The 18,629-nt window shown below is 42.4% G+C and overlaps 2 protein-coding genes across 4 annotated transcripts in view; both read right to left on the bottom strand.

Annotated features, from left to right (window-relative positions):
* Positions 1 to 323, bottom strand: part of LOC112215999 (ADP-ribosylation factor guanine nucleotide-exchange factor 2 (brefeldin A-inhibited)) — a 36,054-nt gene extending 35,731 nt beyond the window's left edge. For both annotated transcript variants that reach the window (XM_024375547.2, XM_024375546.2), the window contains exon 1: positions 6 to 323. In XM_024375547.2, coding sequence (XP_024231315.1) covers positions 6 to 171 — 166 coding nt within the window. In that variant the 5' untranslated portion in view covers positions 172 to 323. The remainder of the gene's footprint in view (positions 1 to 5) is intronic.
* Positions 324 to 828: 505 nt separating this feature from the next.
* Positions 829 to 18,629, bottom strand: part of pard6b (par-6 partitioning defective 6 homolog beta (C. elegans)) — a 38,142-nt gene continuing 20,341 nt past the window's right edge. For both annotated transcript variants that reach the window (XM_024375548.2, XM_042299412.1), the window contains one exon: positions 829 to 4,657. In XM_024375548.2, the coding sequence (XP_024231316.1) occupies positions 3,777 to 4,657 (881 nt within the window). In that variant the 3' untranslated portion in view covers positions 829 to 3,776. The remainder of the gene's footprint in view (positions 4,658 to 18,629) is intronic.

Below are 18,629 nucleotides of genomic sequence, written 5' to 3' on the forward strand. Positions count from 1 at the left end.
CGCACCAAGAGCCACTTGGCATGCTTTACGCAGCTGGCTGTGCTGGCTCCGCTTCACCTCCTTATCCGACAGGATTTTTTCCAGCGCCCTAGACAGAAACATGCTCTTGGTTTTTGTGCTTTCCGTCTGCTTCTGGTGTTGTTGTTGAGCAAGACGTTGTTGCTGTTGCATCTTTTGATAAAACTGCTGCTCTCTCAGGCCGGCATCTCTGGCCTGACCATGCGTAGATGCAGGCGAGAGAAATGCTAACTAAACCAGGCTATCGGTGGATTGAGTTTGTTGGGGCTGCTACCTCAGCACTGAGTCGCCATGTTGTTTACACGTCACGTGATTCTAAACTGATTTTGACGCTTTGGCCCCCTCCACTGGATCGAATGATCCCTTCAGTTTCCCAACAAAACCTTACATGCGTCATGCTGATTAGAGTTTTATACATATTTCTTATAGATAATATTTTAGCCCCGACGTGACTCGTTAGTGTTAAGTTGAATTTATTTGGATTCTTCTGAAAGCAGCAATGTGCCCCAAAAATATCTGGGGTTTTCTAGTTAGGTTTTTAAAAAAAGCATTGTTATAGAAACATGATGGAAAGGGAAAGGCTGATACCTCGTCCTTGGTACAACTGAATGAGTTACCAGCATCTTCACTACTATGTTTCAACTGTGCCCAAGCCAATGGTCCCAAGTCCGGAACATGACAAGATATGATGGGAGCACTTGCACATGATATGATCCTCAGCATTTTGTTATTTTGGCTCATGAAATATTTACATTTTTATTATTACAAAAACCAGCATTTTAAATGAAGGGAAATTAACAAAACATATAGTCAATGATTGCTACATATTAGTTTATTTTTCCAGCTCATGGAATGAATAATTATACATGTGCATCTATTCATACATTTCTTTACTACTTTAAAACATTTTCATTAAATGTGATAAAAATGTACATCATATAGCATTAATAAGAAAATACTGAAAATGTTCAGTACAAATCTATACCTTAGGATTTATCTAGCAAGCAGAAATCCTTGCTCATTATCTTAAAAAAAAAAAAGGAACTGACACAAAACAATATAATTCTTAAGCCTGTTGTGTATTCTCTGAAATACAGGGTTTATCCAGGAATAAAGTAAGTCACAGTATAAACTGCTTGTACAGAAAAACATTTGAATCAAACTACTTTTAATAGGACAAGAAGTACCTACCAGGAATAGATGAGATCATGAACTTCAACCATGAATTAACATAGTGGATCAGTTACACAAATGAAAACATGACTTTTCATTGCTATGCTGAAACATGATTACAAAATAAATAGCTGTGGTTACAATCCCAATGCCCTGTGTAGTTAAAACAAAAATAAATTAAACAGATTTCTAAAATTCAGCCATTCAAAATGTCACTCGTCATGCTTTGACTGTTACAGAACTGTTTGGAATGAGAGAAAGAAAATAGCAACTCGTCAACACCGTGTGTACCATAACAGAGAATTGAGTAGTACCACAGTGTCAATGAGTCAGTATGATAGGGAGTGGAAGTTCAGTTCACATAACCTGCTCTGAGCAGATGTTTGATCACAGATCCAGTGTTTATGTTTCTCAGTAGGTATTTCTACAGGTAAGACAAGACTGCAGTCCAGCTCAATAGAGGGGGTTAGAGGGGAGTAAGGCAACTGTTCCCAGTACATTTCGTTTCCCCTAGCAAAAGTCAAAATCAATGAGAAATGATGCACATCAGTGCCCCATCTGCTCTCAAAGGAGTATGTTAGCTTCTATTACTGTTTACATGTTGAGTACAGCCTTAGTGTTAATTCCCAAATATACTTCACAACAGCTCAATGGTAACTAATCACAGAGAATAAAACTACAATCTATCGGAATGAAGACGTTCTGCAGTACTCGCCTGATAAGTTTCACGGTAAGCATTTGTAGTTTGGTGCATAGCCGCGGGAAGTAGCTTGCGGGCAGGGGTGCTGCAGCACCTTCAGCACCCCAACTTCCCACAGCTATGGTTCGGTGAGAAACTGTCTCGTGTTTTGGGCAAGTCTGTTGGATCGATGCTACCGGCATTCTAAAATCACCTTGCTGGTGTTGACCTTCCTGAACAACCACAGGTACAGACATCAGGTGACAGACATCAGGTGACAGACATGTGACCAGGAACACGTGATAATACGCACTCCCCTCACCTGATCCAAGTTATTCAATGCGTAGCGCTAGACGAACTCCACCTTACTCAAACACAAGGTGCAAACACAGAGACTGGGTCGGGATGTGTGAGAGAGTGTCAACATAGTAACTTCTTCCTGCCGACTTGGTTCTTCAACAGTCCCATCCCTCCTCTCTTGGGGCATTAGTGTCTTAGCTCTAAGTTATGTAACATCAGTCACAGTCCAGTTATTCATGTGCAATCTATACCAGTATTACATTCTTTGAAATAGGGACAAATACTGTATATGAAGTGAGGGCACTGTTCAAACACGAATGAGTCAGGCCACATCGAAGTGAACTTAGAGATGGAAAACTGTAAGAAAGTCCACCCTATCGGTTACATGTACTTCCACCCATACAAAACATGGACAGATGAAAAAAAAGAGAGAACATGAGGAACATACTGAGATGAGTGAAGAGTCATGGTCAGAGAAATCAGAGAATCACATATACAATCACATACTGTCACGCTTTATAGACAAAGTGGGGAAATAGCCCTTGTCATGAGGAAAGAAAAGTTAAATAAAAAATAAAAACAAGAAAGATGGATCTTCCTCACCCCACACAACGACATCCTGAATTATTACCGACGACAGTAATGTAGAGATATGGTCCTTACCCATGGGTCCTTAGAATTCCAATATTGTATGTTGCGGTACACTTATTTTCCACTAAATAAAAAATAAAAAATCATACAGTAAATTATTTGATTGAAATAAAACAGAAAAAAAACAGCATTAAACCTTAAAGATTTTCGAAAGTCCAGTTGCTTCGCATAATTGCTTCTCGTTGGTTTTGAATGATTATCAACATTAAAAGCGTGTGGGAAAAAAACATAGGAATAGTGGTTAACCCTGTTCGGATCCACACAAAGAAGCCCATATTTGTTTTTTCCCATCAGACTAAAATTAGAGTATTATTGCAGACCTCTGCTCTTTGTTGGTTACTATGGTAACAGGTAGGATGGAAGCCATTACTTCAGTTCCCACATGCTGTAATCACCTAGGAGAGGGCTTGTTGTCATTTGCAAAGTGACCAGGCAAAAGCAGATTGTCAAATGTGCTCAAGACAGTCTCCTCTATCTAACAAGCAAGGGTAGAATAGCTAGGGAGAGGTCAGAGCATACATATGTGCATTCATTTGCCCACTTCTTTCATTAAAATCAGTCCTTTCGTACAGTTCACAAAATTGAAAAAAAAAAAAAGAATTAAAAAAAAAAAAGAATACCATCACATTCCTGCCATCAAGAGGAAGAATATAGAAACGGTCTCCCCCTCCCAAAATAGAAACAAGTGCTTTTTGTGGTTTTGAATCAGGAGTTTCCCCTTCCACACAAACACCATGTGTAATTAATGTGTCTGTCGGTCATAGTGTGGGGAGGGCTGTGGCGATACTATGGCACGCATGCGTAGGTCTTGGCGTTTGTCTTCTTTGTGTATGCATGAAGGTATCTGAACGTATGTGCAAGACTATGTTTTTGCATATAAGAGCGAGAGTAAAACTATTTAAGTATGAATGTGTGCGTGCTGTAATTATTGTGCAAGTATGAAGAGTGTATGTGTCTACAGTGTGATGAGTGTGCCGTCCTCCTCAAGGCTCCTTCCTTCTAGGCCCCTGTCGGGCGTGCTGACCGTGCTCAGTGAACCGGTGCTGGAGGCCAGGGCTCCGTTGGCTGTGGAGCGGAGGTTCAGGTGGGGCTCGTAGCGGGGCAGGGAGGGCATGCTGCAGCTGGCCGAGGCTGCCCGTGGGATGGGCAAGGCCTCCCCGTCTGCCTCGATCACCAGGTCCTCCTCATCCTCATCACTTTCTAGCTCCTCTGGGTGGAAGTTCTGGATGATGTGTGCTGGGGTCGTCACTATGGCAGCACCAGGGGTGAAATAGCCGTAGAAACTTGCGCCGCTGTCGGAAGAGCGACCCGAACTCCCGGAAGCCGCCCCACCCCCTCCGCCACTGCTCCGTATGATGTTGTTGCGCTGGTTGGCTGGCTTCACCGTCACAATGAGGTTGTGGCTGTTGGCGATCATCATGTCAGTCACTTGGTCCAGAGACTTGCCTTGAACCTCGATGCCGTTGACCTCAAGCACCTCGTCGTTGACGGCCAGCAGGCCAGTGCTCTCAGCTAGGCCCCCAGGCACCATGCGGGAGATGAAGATCCCAGGAACCTTCTCCAGACCCTGGGGTGTGACCCGGACGCTGGAGCCGTCGCGGATGTAGAAACCCAATGGTTTCTCCTGGCCATGCTTGTAGAGGCGCACCCGGCGGTGTGTCTCAGGGAGGATGTCCACGTCGATGATGGAGGAGACAGGCCTGAAGTCCCTGGGCAGGCTAATGATCACAGGGGGCTTCTTCCGGTTGGCATCAGGCCGCAGTAACACGGCAGCTAGGACAGTCTTCTTAGGACGGGTCAGAGAGTCCGTACCAAACGCAGAGTAGTCTGCTTCCTCTGCAAAAAGAGAGGGGGAAAACATATGTAATAGAACCAACAATATCATATCAGTGCAGACGGGTTCCAATTTCATCCCATATAAATGCTTACTGACAATCATTATCATGGTGGAAGTATAATTCATGACTGACATTATACTGCAGACTTAACTGTAGTTATGCAAAAGAGATTGTGTTTCTCTAAGCCCAATGCTTCCCTTATCTTAGAGCCACTCCCTCCTTTCACTAGACTTGTTTCAGTGCTTTCCTCTGCCCTCCCTTCCCTGGTATTATTCCTCATGTGGAGTAAATGGAAGCATAGACTCCTGTCTCTATTTCATGAAAGGGCTTTCTGAATTCCTTACAGGCTTACTCATGGCGACCGTGCTGCTGTGGGACATACCTGAGCATGGCTCAGAGCAGGGACGGGACTCTATACTAGATCAAAGGTCTGGGAGGACAGAGAGAACCAGGCAATGGCTCTAATGGTTAACTACCAGCACACAGATGCTGAACATTATCATAAACATTAACTCCCTCCTGTGTTGTGTGCCCCAGTCACTCTTTATCGCTCTGTCTTTTCTCTCTCCTGCTGGCTAGATATACATAGTACCAGTCAAAAGTTTGGACACACCTACTCATTCAAGGGTTTTTCTTTATTGTAACTATTTTCTACATTGTAAAATAATAATAATAATAATAATAATAATAACAACAACATATGGAATCACAAAGTAACCAAAAAAATAAAATAAAATTTTTAAAAAAGTGTTAAACAAAATCATTTATTTTATATTTGAGATTTTTCAAAATAGCCACCGTTTGCCTTGATGACAGCCTTGCACTCTTTTCCAACAGTCTTGAAGGAGTTCCCACATATGCTGACCACTTGTTGGCTGCTTTTACGTCACTCCACGGACCAACTCAATGTAGAAAAAAAGTAGGTGTATCCAAACGTTTGACTGGTACTGTATATCCTAGAATGAAAGACATGTTTCCGTACCCCATGGTGATGTAACGTAGTGTACACTGAAGTTAGCTCAGGTGATGTGGATATACTGTATGCATCATCTATAATTGTCCAGGGATAGTTGCGTTGTCACTATAGACTGTGTGGATCTGGGATAGGGTCTAGGCAGGTTGTAGATAAGGATTCCAGAACTCAGATTCTGACAGGTACTCCCTCCTCCCCTCCCCATATCAACAAGAAAAACAAAGGATCAATTGTACAGAGAAGCGGTATCCCATTTCAATTCCCATGAGACATTTATTACCAGGATGAATAACTACAAAACAAATTATAGGTTTAAATATTCACAAAAACACACTGGGTATGTTGAGTTAAAATACTTTAACACACACAATAATCCAGACAATGTTTTTGAAGCATCCAGCTAATACGCTACATGACCAGAAGTATGTGGACACCTGCTTGTTGAACATCTCATTCCAAAATCATCCGTATTATTTTTGGGTCCCCCCTTCGCTGCTACTGTATAAGAGCAGATATGTTCCAATGTTCAAGAGTGGAGCACTCTTCTGGGAAGGCTTTCCACTAAATGTTGGAACATAACTGCGGGGACTTGCTTCCATTCAGCCACAAGAGCGTTAGTGAGGTCGGGCACTGTTGTTGGGCGATTAGGCCTGGCTCGCAGTCGCCATTCCAATTCATTCCAACGGTTGAGATCAGGGCTCTTTGCAGGCCAATCATGTTCTTCCACACTGATCGCGAAAAAACATTTCTGTATGGACGCCGCTTTGTGGACGGGGAAAGGGCCATCCACAAACTGTTGCCGCAAAGTTGGAAGCACAGAATCGTATAGAGTGTAATTGTACGCTGTAGCATTAAGAGTTCCCCTTGACTTGAACTAAGGGGCCTAGCCAGAAACATTAAAAACAGCCACAGACCATTATTGCTCGTCCACCAAACTTTACATTTGGCACTATGCATTTGGGCAGGTAGCGTTCTCCTGGCATCTGCCAAACCCAGATTCGTCTGTCGGACTGCCAAACGGTGAAGCGTGATTCATCACTCCAGAGAACGTGTTTCCACTGCTCCAGAGTTCAATGGCAGCGAGCTTTACACCACTCCAGCAGAAACTTGGCATGATGCATTGTGATCTTAGGCTTGTGTGTGGCTGCTCTGCCATGGAAACCAATTTCATGAAGCTTCCGACGAACAGTTATTATGCTTACGTTACTTCCAGAGGCAGTTTAGAACTCAGTAGTGAGTGTTGCAGAGGACAGACGACTTTATGCCCTACGCGCATTCGGCTGTCCCATTCTGTGAGCTTGTGTAGCCTACCACTTCACGGCTAAGCCGTTGTTGCTCCTAGAAGTTTCCACTTCAACATAATAACAATTACAGTTGACTGGGGCAGCTCTAGCAGGGTGAAAATTTGACTGACTTATTGGAAAGCAGGCATCCTACGACGGTGCCACATTGAAAGTCACTGAACTCTTCAGTAAGGCAATTCTACTGCAATTTTTTGTCTATGGATACTTTATGGCTGTGTGCTCAATTTTATACACCTGTCAGCAACGGGTGTGGGTGAAATAGCCAAATCAACTAATTTGAAGGGGTGTCCACATACTTCTGTATATATAGTGTATGTGTGATGTTCACACAGAGTTGTTTACATCTACACACAGTAGGGCATTTCTAAAGGACAGGCACGCACAGGTCTGGCAGACAGATCCCTACAGTGCAGTCAGGCATACCAGTGAATGTCTACATTTTTCTCCTCTTTCACACAGTCCCCCCCAAATATCAAAGGGAAAGTCTAACAATGGAGGATATAGTGTAGAATAGGAGGCCCATGAGGGCCACTCATACAGCCTCAAAGACAAGCTGTTCGATAAGTCACATAAACAGCCACGCAGACCAACTGCCGCATAACAGGCCACACAACAAACCAGAGCTTACACACAAACACTGACACCCCTCCCCATTTGTTTTGTACACTGCTGCTACTCGCTGTTTATCATCTATACATAGTCACTTCATCCTTACTTTAGTTTATTTGGTAAATATGTTCTTAACTCTTTCATGAACTGCACTGTTGGTTAAGGGCCTGTAAGTTAGTATTTTAAAACGGTAAGGTACACACTTGTTGTATTCCGCATATGTGGCAAATAGTTAGATTTGATTGCTCCATCCCTTGAATGATTCTCTGACTCAACTGATGCCAGTGAAAACCAATCCCTTCTCATATCTCATTAAAGCAGCAAGCACGGCTTTCAGTCTAATTAGACAAACAAACATGACTTTTACACACACACACCCCTAATCGAAGAGTTGACCCCTCCTAAATTCTCTCCAACCCGCCACCTCTGTTTTCCTATGGTCGATAAAGTAAGCGGGTGTAAATAGTCAATACTATGGCGCTAAAGCCACATGGACCCAGACTAATCATCTGTGACGCGCTTGGTGAGAGTCCCTTTGGGGGTCCCCCACTGTCATATGTCCCAGCACATTTCCCTAGGGCCGGGCTGCCGGGGTCACCGTCACACTCAGTGGATTGAGTCAGTTTATGAGTTATCCTCATTATGTACAATGGTTGGAAGTCAGCAGACTAATAATTAAGTAAACAATAAAAATAACACCAGCAGTTTAGATATGAGTTCACCTTTATGCTCCCTAAATGCGTGACTCAAACTTCAGGAATGCAATGTAGTGAGCATAGTTCCTTCAGGAAGAATTCATACCTTGACTTATTCCACATTTTGTTGTGTTACAGCCTGAATACAAAATGGACTCAATTGATTTTTTTCTCCCATCTACACACAATATCTCATAATGACAGTGAAAACATGTTGGCAAATGTTGGCAAATTTACTGAAAATGATAAAAATCTAATTTACATACAATACCAGTCAAAAGTTAGGACACACCTACTCAAAGGTTTTTCTTTATTTTTACTATTTTATACATTGTAGAATAATAGTGAAGACATCACAACTATGAAATAACACATGTGGAATAATGTAGTAACCAAAAAAAGTGTTAGATTTGATATTTTTGAAAGTAGCCACCCTGCGCTCTGAAGCAGGTTTTCATCAAGGATCTCTGTACTTTTCTCTGTTCATCACCATAGGGACGGTATCAGGTTCTCTTGGCATTCAGGCCAAAGAGTTCAATCTTGGTTTCATCACACCAGAGAATCTTGTTTCTCATGGTCTGAGTCTTTTGGTACCTTTTTGGCAAACTCCAAGCGGGCTGTCATGTGCCTTTTACTAAGGAGTGGCTTCTGTCTGGCTTCTCTACCATAAAGGCCTGCTTGGTAGAGTGCTGCAGAGATGGTTGTCCTTCCAGAAGGTTCTCCCATCGCCACAGAGGAACTCTGGAGCTCTGTCAGAGTGACCATCGGGTTCTTGGTCACCTCCCTGACCAAGGCCCTTCTCCCCTGATTGCTCAGTTTGGCCAGGCGGCCAACACTAGGAAGAGTCTTGGTGGTTCCAAACTTCTTCCATTTAAGAATAATGGAGGCCACGGTGTTTTTGCAGACAGTCAATACTGCAGGAATGTTTTGGTACCCTTCCCCATCTGTGCCGCGACACAATCCTGTCTCGGAGCTCTACGGACAATTCCTTCAACCTCATGGCTTGTTTTTTTGCTCTGACCTGCACTGTCAACTGTAGGACCTTACATAGACAGGACATGATTTGGAAAGGCACAGGCCTAACATTTGAATTCACATCAAAGATGATCAATGGAAACAGGATGCACCGGAGCTCAATGTTGGTGTTTCATAGCAAAGGGTCTGAATACTTAAGTAAATAAGGTATGCAGGTTTTTTTTTCCTAACACATTTGCATACATTTCTAAAAACTTGTTTTTGTTACTGCATGTCATTACGAGGTATTGTGTGTAGACTGCTGAGGAATCTTTTTTATTTTTAAGTAATCCATTTTAGAATAAGGTTGTAACAAGGGGTCAGAATACTTTCTGAAGACACCGTAATATCTCATACTTCAGGACAAACAGTGAATTGCTTTTCCACATTATTTGCATTATTACTTTAGTACCTTGTTGCATACAGGATGCATGTTTAGGAATATTTTATATTCTCTATGGGCTTCCTTTTTGCTCTGTCAATTGTGGAGTAACTACAATGTTGATCCATCCTCAGTTTTCTCCTATCACAGCCATTAAATTCTGTAAGTGTTTTAAAGTCACCATCGGCTTCATGGTGAAATCGCTGGGCAGTTTCCTTCCTCTTTGGAAACTGAGTTAGAAAGGACAGCTGTATCTTTGTAGTGACTGGGTGAATTGATACACCATTCAAAGTGCAATTAAAAACTTCACCATGCTCAAAGGGATATTCAATGTCTGTATTTTTTTACCCATCTACCAATGGGTGCCCTTTTTTGCGGGGCATTGGAAAACATCCTGGGTCTGTGGTTGAATCTGCGTTTACAATTCACTGCTCGACAGAGACCTTTGTATGTGACAACAATGTATGGGATACAGAGATGAGGTAATCATTCAAAAAAAAAATATAATTAAACACTAGTATTACACACAAAGTGATTCCATAGAATTGATGTGACTTGTTAAGCACATTTTAACTCCTGTACCTATTTAAACTTGCCATAACAATGGGGTTGAATACTTATTGAGTCAAGACATTTCAGCTTTTCATATTAAATTAATGTGTAAACAATTCAAAAAACATAATTCCACTTTGACATGATCAGTGACACAAAATCTACATTTAATCCATTTTAAATTCAGGCTGTAACACAACAAAATGTGGAGAAAGTCAATGTGTGTGAATACTTAATCAAGGCTGTATGTTGGTAGTTTGAATGTTAAATGAATATTGAACAACATTTCCAGAGAAAACAAAGACCTCTTTTAGCATCCATAGAAAGTGAATTTCTTCGTAGCATCAACGTACAGTACCAGTCAAAAGGCACTGTATATGTGCGAGTTAATAATTAAATCAAACCCATCAGTGGTAACTGTGTAGGAAGTAAATACAAACCCTCAGGAGTTAGGTGAGGGTTCGGTACAAAGCTATTTGGTTTTATTTGTTTTTTTTAAAAGTCTGAATGCGAGTAATTTAGTGGAATCAATAGAGTTGTTAAACACCAGACCTGTGTCGGAGACAGTCGGGGTCAATTCAAATTTCAGGTCATCAATTCTGGAAATACAACGGGGGGAAAAATGGATAATTGATTTTTTTTTTTTTAAATGGCACCCATTTTCAAAAACGTGAAATGACTGCAACCAACCCTGGCATACTGGATAAAATCCAATAGCTAGACCTTTTTCATGGGTCTATACCACTAAGCTATTCAAAATATGCGATGATTATTATGATTTCCGACACACCGTTTAAATAGAGCCATTGGAGAGAGAATGGCAAACACAAGCCAAGATTAAAGAGTAACAGAGCAGTAGAGGGAGACATGATATTCAAACTCTCTCTCTTGCACACAAGTGTGTACTGTGAATGGAATGTGCTAATGCATCTCCAACCCCCACAGGGTCTGTTTAAAGTAGGGACTCTCCTCTCAGTTAAGGAGTTCCACCTCGAGTCACTAATATACCTAAACGATAGTCACATAAACTCACTCGATCTATCTTTGGGGTCAAGGCCCATCTTAGGATAGAAGTGCTGATCTAGAATCAGTTTAGCCTTTTAGATCATAATAAACAACATTATATGGACAGGTGGGACCTTGTCATAGACTAGCACTCCCACTCTGAGGCGCTTGATAAATACAGTGTTTAATCCTTATAAAAAGGTATCGTCATCAGCTCCTGGCTGATGGCTCATCATGGATAGTCTGAGATATTTTGTCTACATCATACCGAAGTTCTATCAACACATTGACTGAAGTACTCGCACTGCGAAAACACTACCAGTGCTACTCCAACTTCCAAGATGCCTACAAGGCCCTCCCCCAAACTCCCGTCGGCAAATCAGATCATGACTCCATTTTGCTCTTCCCTTCCTATTAGGCAGAAAATCAAACAGGAAGTACCCATGCTCAGGTCTATTCAACACTGGTCTGACCAATCGGAATCCATGCTTGCAGCTGGTTTTGATCTCGCGGACTGGGATATGTTCCGGGTAGCCTCTGAGAATAACTTTGACACGGTGACTGAATTCATCACCAACTGTATAGCGGATGTTGTTCCCACTGTGACTATTAAAACCTACCCAAATCAGAAAACATGGATAGATGTCAGCATTTGCGCAAAACTGAAAGTGCAAACCACCACATTAAACCATGGCAAGGTGACTGGGAATATGGTAAAATACAAACAGTGTAGTGATTCCCTCCGTAAGGCAATCAAACAGGAAAAACCTCAGTACAGAGAAAGTGAGGCAATTCAACGGCTCAAACAAGACGTATGTGGCAGGGTCTACAGACAATCATGGATTACAAAGGGAAAACAAGCCACGTCATGGGAAAACAAATGTCTTTCTCCCAGACAAGATAAACACCTTCTTCGCCCACACAGTGCCCCCTGCTCCCAAGGACTGTGGTCTCTCGTTCTCAGTGGCCGACGTGAATAAGACATTCAAAACGGGTTAACCCTCGCAAGGCTGCTGGCCCAAACGGCATCCCTAGGCACGTCCTCAGAGCATGCGCAGACCAGCTGGCTGGTGTGTTTACGGACATATTCAATCTCTCCCTATCCCAGTCTGATGTCCCCACTTGCTTCACAATGTCCACCATTGTTCATGTACCCAAGAAAGCAAAGGTAACTGAACGAAATGACTATCGCCCCACCCCATAGCAGTCACTTCTTTCATCATGAAGTGCTTTGAGAGGCTAGTTACGGACCATATCATCTCTACCTTACCAGACACCCTAGATTCACTTCAATTTGCATACCGCCCCAATAGATCCACAGACGATGCAATCGCCATCACACTGCCCTATCCCATCTGGACAAGAGGAATAACTATGTAAGAATGCTGTTCATGGACTATAGCTCAGCATTCAACACCATAATACCCCCTAAGCTCATCGATAAACTCGAGGCCCTGGGTCTTTTATTTATTTATTTTTTTACCTTTATTTAACTAGGCAAGTCAGTTAAGAACAAATTCTTATTTTCAATGACAGCCTAGGAACAGTGGGTTAACTTCTTGGAAATAGGGGGCGCTCTTTTAATTTATGGATAAAAAAAACGTGCCCGTTTTAAGCGCAATATTTTGTCACGAAGAGATGCTCGACTATGCATATAATTGGCAGCTTTGGAAAGAAAACACTAACGTTTCCAAAACTGCAAAGATATTATCTGTGAGTGCCACAGAACTCATGCTACAGGCGAAACCAAGATGAAACTTCAACCAGGAAATGGGCAGAATTTTTGAAGCTCTGTTTCCCATTGTCTCCTTATATGGCTGTGAATGCGCCGGGAATGAGCCTGCCCTTTCTATCGTTTCTCCAAGGTGTCTGCAGCATTGTGACGTATTTGTAGGCATATCATTGGAAGATTGGCCATAAGAGACTACATTTACCAGGGGTCCGCCCGGTGTCCTTTGTCTAAATTGGTGCGTAATCTACAAGCTGCACGCAGTCATCCAGTGATTGAGAGGAGAGAGGAGGCTTTCAACGAACGATATATCATGAAGAGATATGTGAAAAACACCTTGAGGATTGATTCTAAACAACGTTTACCATGTTTCAGTGGATATTATGGAGTTAATTTGGAAAAAAGTTTGGCGTTTTGAAGACTGAATTTTCGTTTTTTTTTGGTAGCCAAACGTGACGCACCAAATGGAGCAATTTCTCCTAAACAAATAATCTTTCAGGAAAAACTGAGCATTTGCTATCTGAGAGTCTCCTCATTGAAAACATCTGAAGTTCTTCAAAAGGTAATGATTTTATTTGAATGATTCTGGTTTTTGTGAAAATGTTGCCTGCTGATGCTAATGCTAAATGCTACGCTAAATGCTACGCTAGCTGTTACACAAATGCTTGTTTTGCTATGGTTGAGAAGCATATTTTGAAAATCTGAGATGACAGTGTTGTTAACAAAAGGCTAAGCTTGAGAGCTAGCATATTAATTTCATTTGCGATTTTCATGAATAGTTAACGTTGCGTTATGGTAATGAGCTTGAGGCTGTATTCACGATCCCGGATCCGGGATGGCTCGACTCAAGAAGTTAACTGCCTGTTCAGGGGCAGAACGACAGATTTGTACCTTGTCAGCTCGGGGGTTTTGAACTTGCAACCTTCCGGTTACTAGTCCAACGCTCTAACCACTAGGCTACCCTGCCGCACAGGGCGGGGTCTGAACCCCGCCCTGTGCAACTGGGTCCTGGACTTCCTGAAGGGCCACCCCCTGTTGTAGGAGGTAGGAAACAACATCTCCACTTCGCTGATCCTCAACACAGGGGTCTCCTCCTGTACTCCCTGTTCACCCAGACGACACAACAGTTGCAGACGACAACAGTTGTAGGCCTGATTACCAACAATTACAAGACAGCCTACAGAGAGGTGAGGGCCCTGGCGGGGTGGTGACAGGAAAATAACCTCTCCCTCAACAAAACAAAGGACCTGATCGTGGACTTCAGGAAACAGCAGAGGGAGCACGCCCCCATCCACGGGACAGTAGTGGAGAAGGTGAAAAGCTTCAAGTTGAAGCTTCAAGAGGATGAAGAAATTCAGCTTGGCCCCTAAGACCCTCACAAACCTTTACAAATGCACAATTGAGAGCATCCTGTCAGTCTGCTTCACCACCTGGTACGGCAACTGCACTGCACGCAATAAGGCTCTCCAGAAGGTGGTGCGGTCTACCCAACGCATCACTGGGGACACACTGCCTGCCCCCGATGTCTTCGTGGACACCTACAGCACCCGATGTCACAGGAAGGCCAAAAATATCAAGGACATCAACCACCCGAGCCACTGGCTGTTCACCCCACTATCATCCAGAAGGCGAAGTCAGTACAGGTGAATCAAAGCCGGGACCAAGAGACTGAAAAACAGCTTCTATCAAGGCCATCAGAATGTTTAATAGCCATCACTAGCCGGCTAGCACCCGGTTACTCAACCCTGCACCTTAAAGGCTGCTGCCCTATATACACAGACATGCAATCACTGGTCACTTTAAGAACAGAACACAAGTCACTTTAATCATTTTTTACTCACTCAATATGTATACACTGTATTCTATTCTACTGTATTTTAGTCAATGCCACTCCGACATTCCTCGTCCTTATATTCATATATTTCTTAACTCCATTATTTTACTTTAGACTTGTATGTATTGTTAGATATTACTGCACTGTTGGAGCTAAGAACACAATTTCGGTAGACCCGCAATAACATCTGCTAAATATGTGTATGTGACCAATAAAATATGACTTAATTTCCAAAAAGCTACTGCTACAATATCTATATCTGGTGACATGATCCCTGGCAGAGCCTCCGGACATCCTGTCTGTTGTTAGTCACAGACAGAGCAGAGGGCCATGTCAGTGTAATGTGACACCATGCTCAAGGTGACACAATTTCCTTCACAGAGCAACAGGACTGTCAATCACCCATGACCGTGAGAGTACTGCGAGTTAAAGATGAAAACACAATCAGTCATCTAAATACAGATATTGAATTGAGTTTCACTGTACATGTGACCTGAACATGTACAAAATTACATGACTAGGTGTTGAACTCTAGGGAACACTGTTTTGCATCTGTTCTGAATGTTCAAGAAATGTTCAAGAAACAGCCATATGTTAACGACAGGCCCTGATATCCCCAACATGGTGAGTACCATGGTGTTCCAGTCACAGAGCGATTAAAACAAGGAGGGAGTGCATGAGGGGGTGACTGAGGGAGGGGGTGAGTGCAGGAGAGGATAATGAATGATCATTACAGAAAATGGGGGGGCAAAAAAAAACAATCCTGTGGAGTTTCTATTCTGGGTTCAGTGAACTTGCCTGGCTACCCAGACTCCAAACGCTACGCCCACAAACGTTAGTTTCTTCTCCGCAATGAGCCTGGATCCGAAAACATCCCCGACCCTTGACCTAATGCGAAAACATTTGGGGTCCGTCTGATTGGTCCAGAAACAGATGGGTTGATCCAGAGCCAGAACACACGTGGGTAAAGGGTAAAGCAGAGGTTTGAAAATGTGTTACTGGCTTTGATACTCTGATTGGTTACAGACGATCCAAATCGCTGATGACTTTGTTTTGAACAACAGCCCTCATCACCACAGACGACTTCAATGATGGCAGTCTCAGACTAAAGTATGTAGCAAACGACAGAGCAGCAAAAGAATTTGGTGCGAGTCCTCAGGCTAACAGTTAACATACCTCCCTGGCACAGCCGAGATAAAAAGAGCCATGTGCTGATAAGAGACTGGAGAGAAGGAATAGGAGAGAACAGCAGTGGAGACCATGAGAGAGAGGGGGAGGATAAGGAGAAAAGCAATGGGAAGAATAAGGGGGAGAGAGCAAGAGGGGTAAAGCCAGGCCTTTCGTAAAGGGAAGTGGGGAGCAGAGACTAGTGTGTAGGTGTAACTTTTTTTAGCAGTCGATGGGAAAAGAGACTTGACAGATGTAGAAGGGAGGATTGACAAAAATAAAACCCTGACTAAGCTGCATTGCTATCATTATATCATGGTCATACAATAACTAGGGGTTGTGCCGACATGGCCATACTCCTATTCATAATTAGGGTTACAAAGGGTCGAAAACGTTCCTGTAAATTTCAGGAATTTTCCATGAAAAGTTAAGCCAGGGAATTTGTGGAATTTTGCTTAAATTCAAAAAAAAGTTTGCTTGAAACTGTAAAAAAAAAAAAAAAAATTATGGGGGTACGTACACAAGGCAATTTTAGGTCTTGTGGCATGGTTTGATTACACTATCCCCAATTCAATGGAATTGCAACCCTCTGCATGCACAGTGCATTCTTCCATCACATGTACAGCTGAATCAAGATCTTGCACACTAATGAGAAGCTATTGAGCCCACACCACTACACTGTCTGAGCCAAGGACTACATGCTTTTTGGTAAGTATTGATTACAATACTGGGTGGGGGGAATATATATGACATACATGATTTTTTGTTAACTAGTAAATACAGCAAAGTGTGTTTAAATAATTTAACTTAATTTCTGCTAGTTTGTTTTTGCTACCATGTGGGTTTTAGCTTGCTTGAGCCTGCTAACTGAGTGTTAATTCACCTGTTTCCATACATGTTTCAATTTAAAACATTTATCTAACAAAGGAGTTGATTCATCTACCTGCTTAACTACTCACAGTTGAAGTCGGAAGTTTGCATACACCTTGGCCAAATACATTTGAACTCAGTTTCACAATTCCTGACATTTAATCCTAGTACAAATTCCCTGTTTTAGGTAAGTTTGGATCACCGCTTTATTTTAAGAATGTGAAATGTCAGAATAATAGTAGCGAGAATGATTTATTTAAGCTTTTACTTCTTTCATCACATTCCCAGTGGGTCAGAAGTTTACATACACTCAATTAGTATTTGGTAGCATTGCCTGTAAATTGTATAACTTGGGTTATACGTTTCAGGTAGCCTTCCACAAGCTTCCCACAATAAGTTGAATGAACTTTGGCCCATTCCTCCTGCCAGAGCTGGTGTAACAGTCAGGTTTGTAGGCCTCCTTGCTCGCACACGCTTTTCAGTTCTGCCCACAAATGTACTATGGGATTGAGGTCAGAGCTTTGTGATGGCCACTCCAATACCTTGACACCGTTGTCCGTAAGCCATTTTGCCGCAACTTTGGAAGTATGCTTGGGGTCATTGTCCATTTGGAAGACTCATTTGCGACCAAGCTTTAACTTCCTGACTGCTGTCTTGAAATGTTGCTTCAATACATCTACATAATTTACATTACTCAAGATGCCATCTATTTTGTGAAGTGCACCAGTCCGTCCTGCAGCAAAGCACCCCCACAACATGATGCTGCCACCCATGTGTTTCACAGTTGGAATGGTGTTCTTCGGCTAGCAGGCCTCCCCCTTTTTCCTCCAAACATAACGATGGTCATTATGGCCAAACAGTTCTATTTTTGTTTCATCAGACCAGAGGACATTTCTCCAAAAAGTACGATCTCTGTCCCCATGTGCAGTTGAAAACCGTAGTCTGGCTTTTTTTTTAAATGCGGTTTTGGAGCAGTGGCTTCTTCCTTGCTGAGCGGCCTTTCAGGTTATGTCGATATATGACTCACTTTACTGTGGATATAGAGACTTTTGTGCCCGTTTCTTCTAGCATCTTCACAAGGTCCTTTGCTGTTGTTCTGGGATTGATTTGCACTTTTTGCACCAAAGTACGTTTATCTCTAGGAGACAGAACGAGTCTCCTTCGTGGGCTGTATGGCGGCTGCGTGGTCCCATGGTGTTTGTACAGATGAACGTGGTACCGTCAGGCGTTTAGAAATTGCTCCCAAGGATGAACCAGACGTGTGAAGGTCTACATTATTTTTTTCTGAGGTCTTGGCTGATTTCTTGTGATTTTCCTATGTCAAGCAAAGAGGCACCGAGTTTGAAGGTAGACCTTGAAATACATCCACAGGTACACCTCCAAATGACTCAAATTATGTCAATTAGCCTATCAGAAGCTTCTAAAGCCATGACATCATTTTCTGGAATTTTCCAAGCTGTTTGAAGGCACAGTCAACTTTGTGTATATAAACTTCTGACCCACTGGAGTTGTTGATACACTGAATTATAAGTTAAATAATCTGTCTATCAACAACTGTTGTCCTAACCGACTTGCCAAAACTATAGTTTTTTTAACAAGAAATTTGTGGAGTGGTTGAAAACAAGTTTTAATGACTCCAACCTAAGTATGTAAACTTCTGACTTTGTATGTTGTTTTTTACTCCTTTTTTCCCTCATCTTTACAGGAAAATGTCACAGGCACTATCTGATGTGTGGAGACATTTCACTGCAGCTAATGTAGAAAGAAAAGCTGTGTACATTTGCAAATACTGTGCCAAATCATATGTGAAGAATGCAAAGATGCAGAATCATCTGG

The sequence above is a fragment of the Oncorhynchus tshawytscha genome, linkage group LG16 (assembly GCF_018296145.1).
Source record: "Oncorhynchus tshawytscha isolate Ot180627B linkage group LG16, Otsh_v2.0, whole genome shotgun sequence".
Classification (NCBI taxonomy): domain Eukaryota; kingdom Metazoa; phylum Chordata; class Actinopteri; order Salmoniformes; family Salmonidae; genus Oncorhynchus; species Oncorhynchus tshawytscha.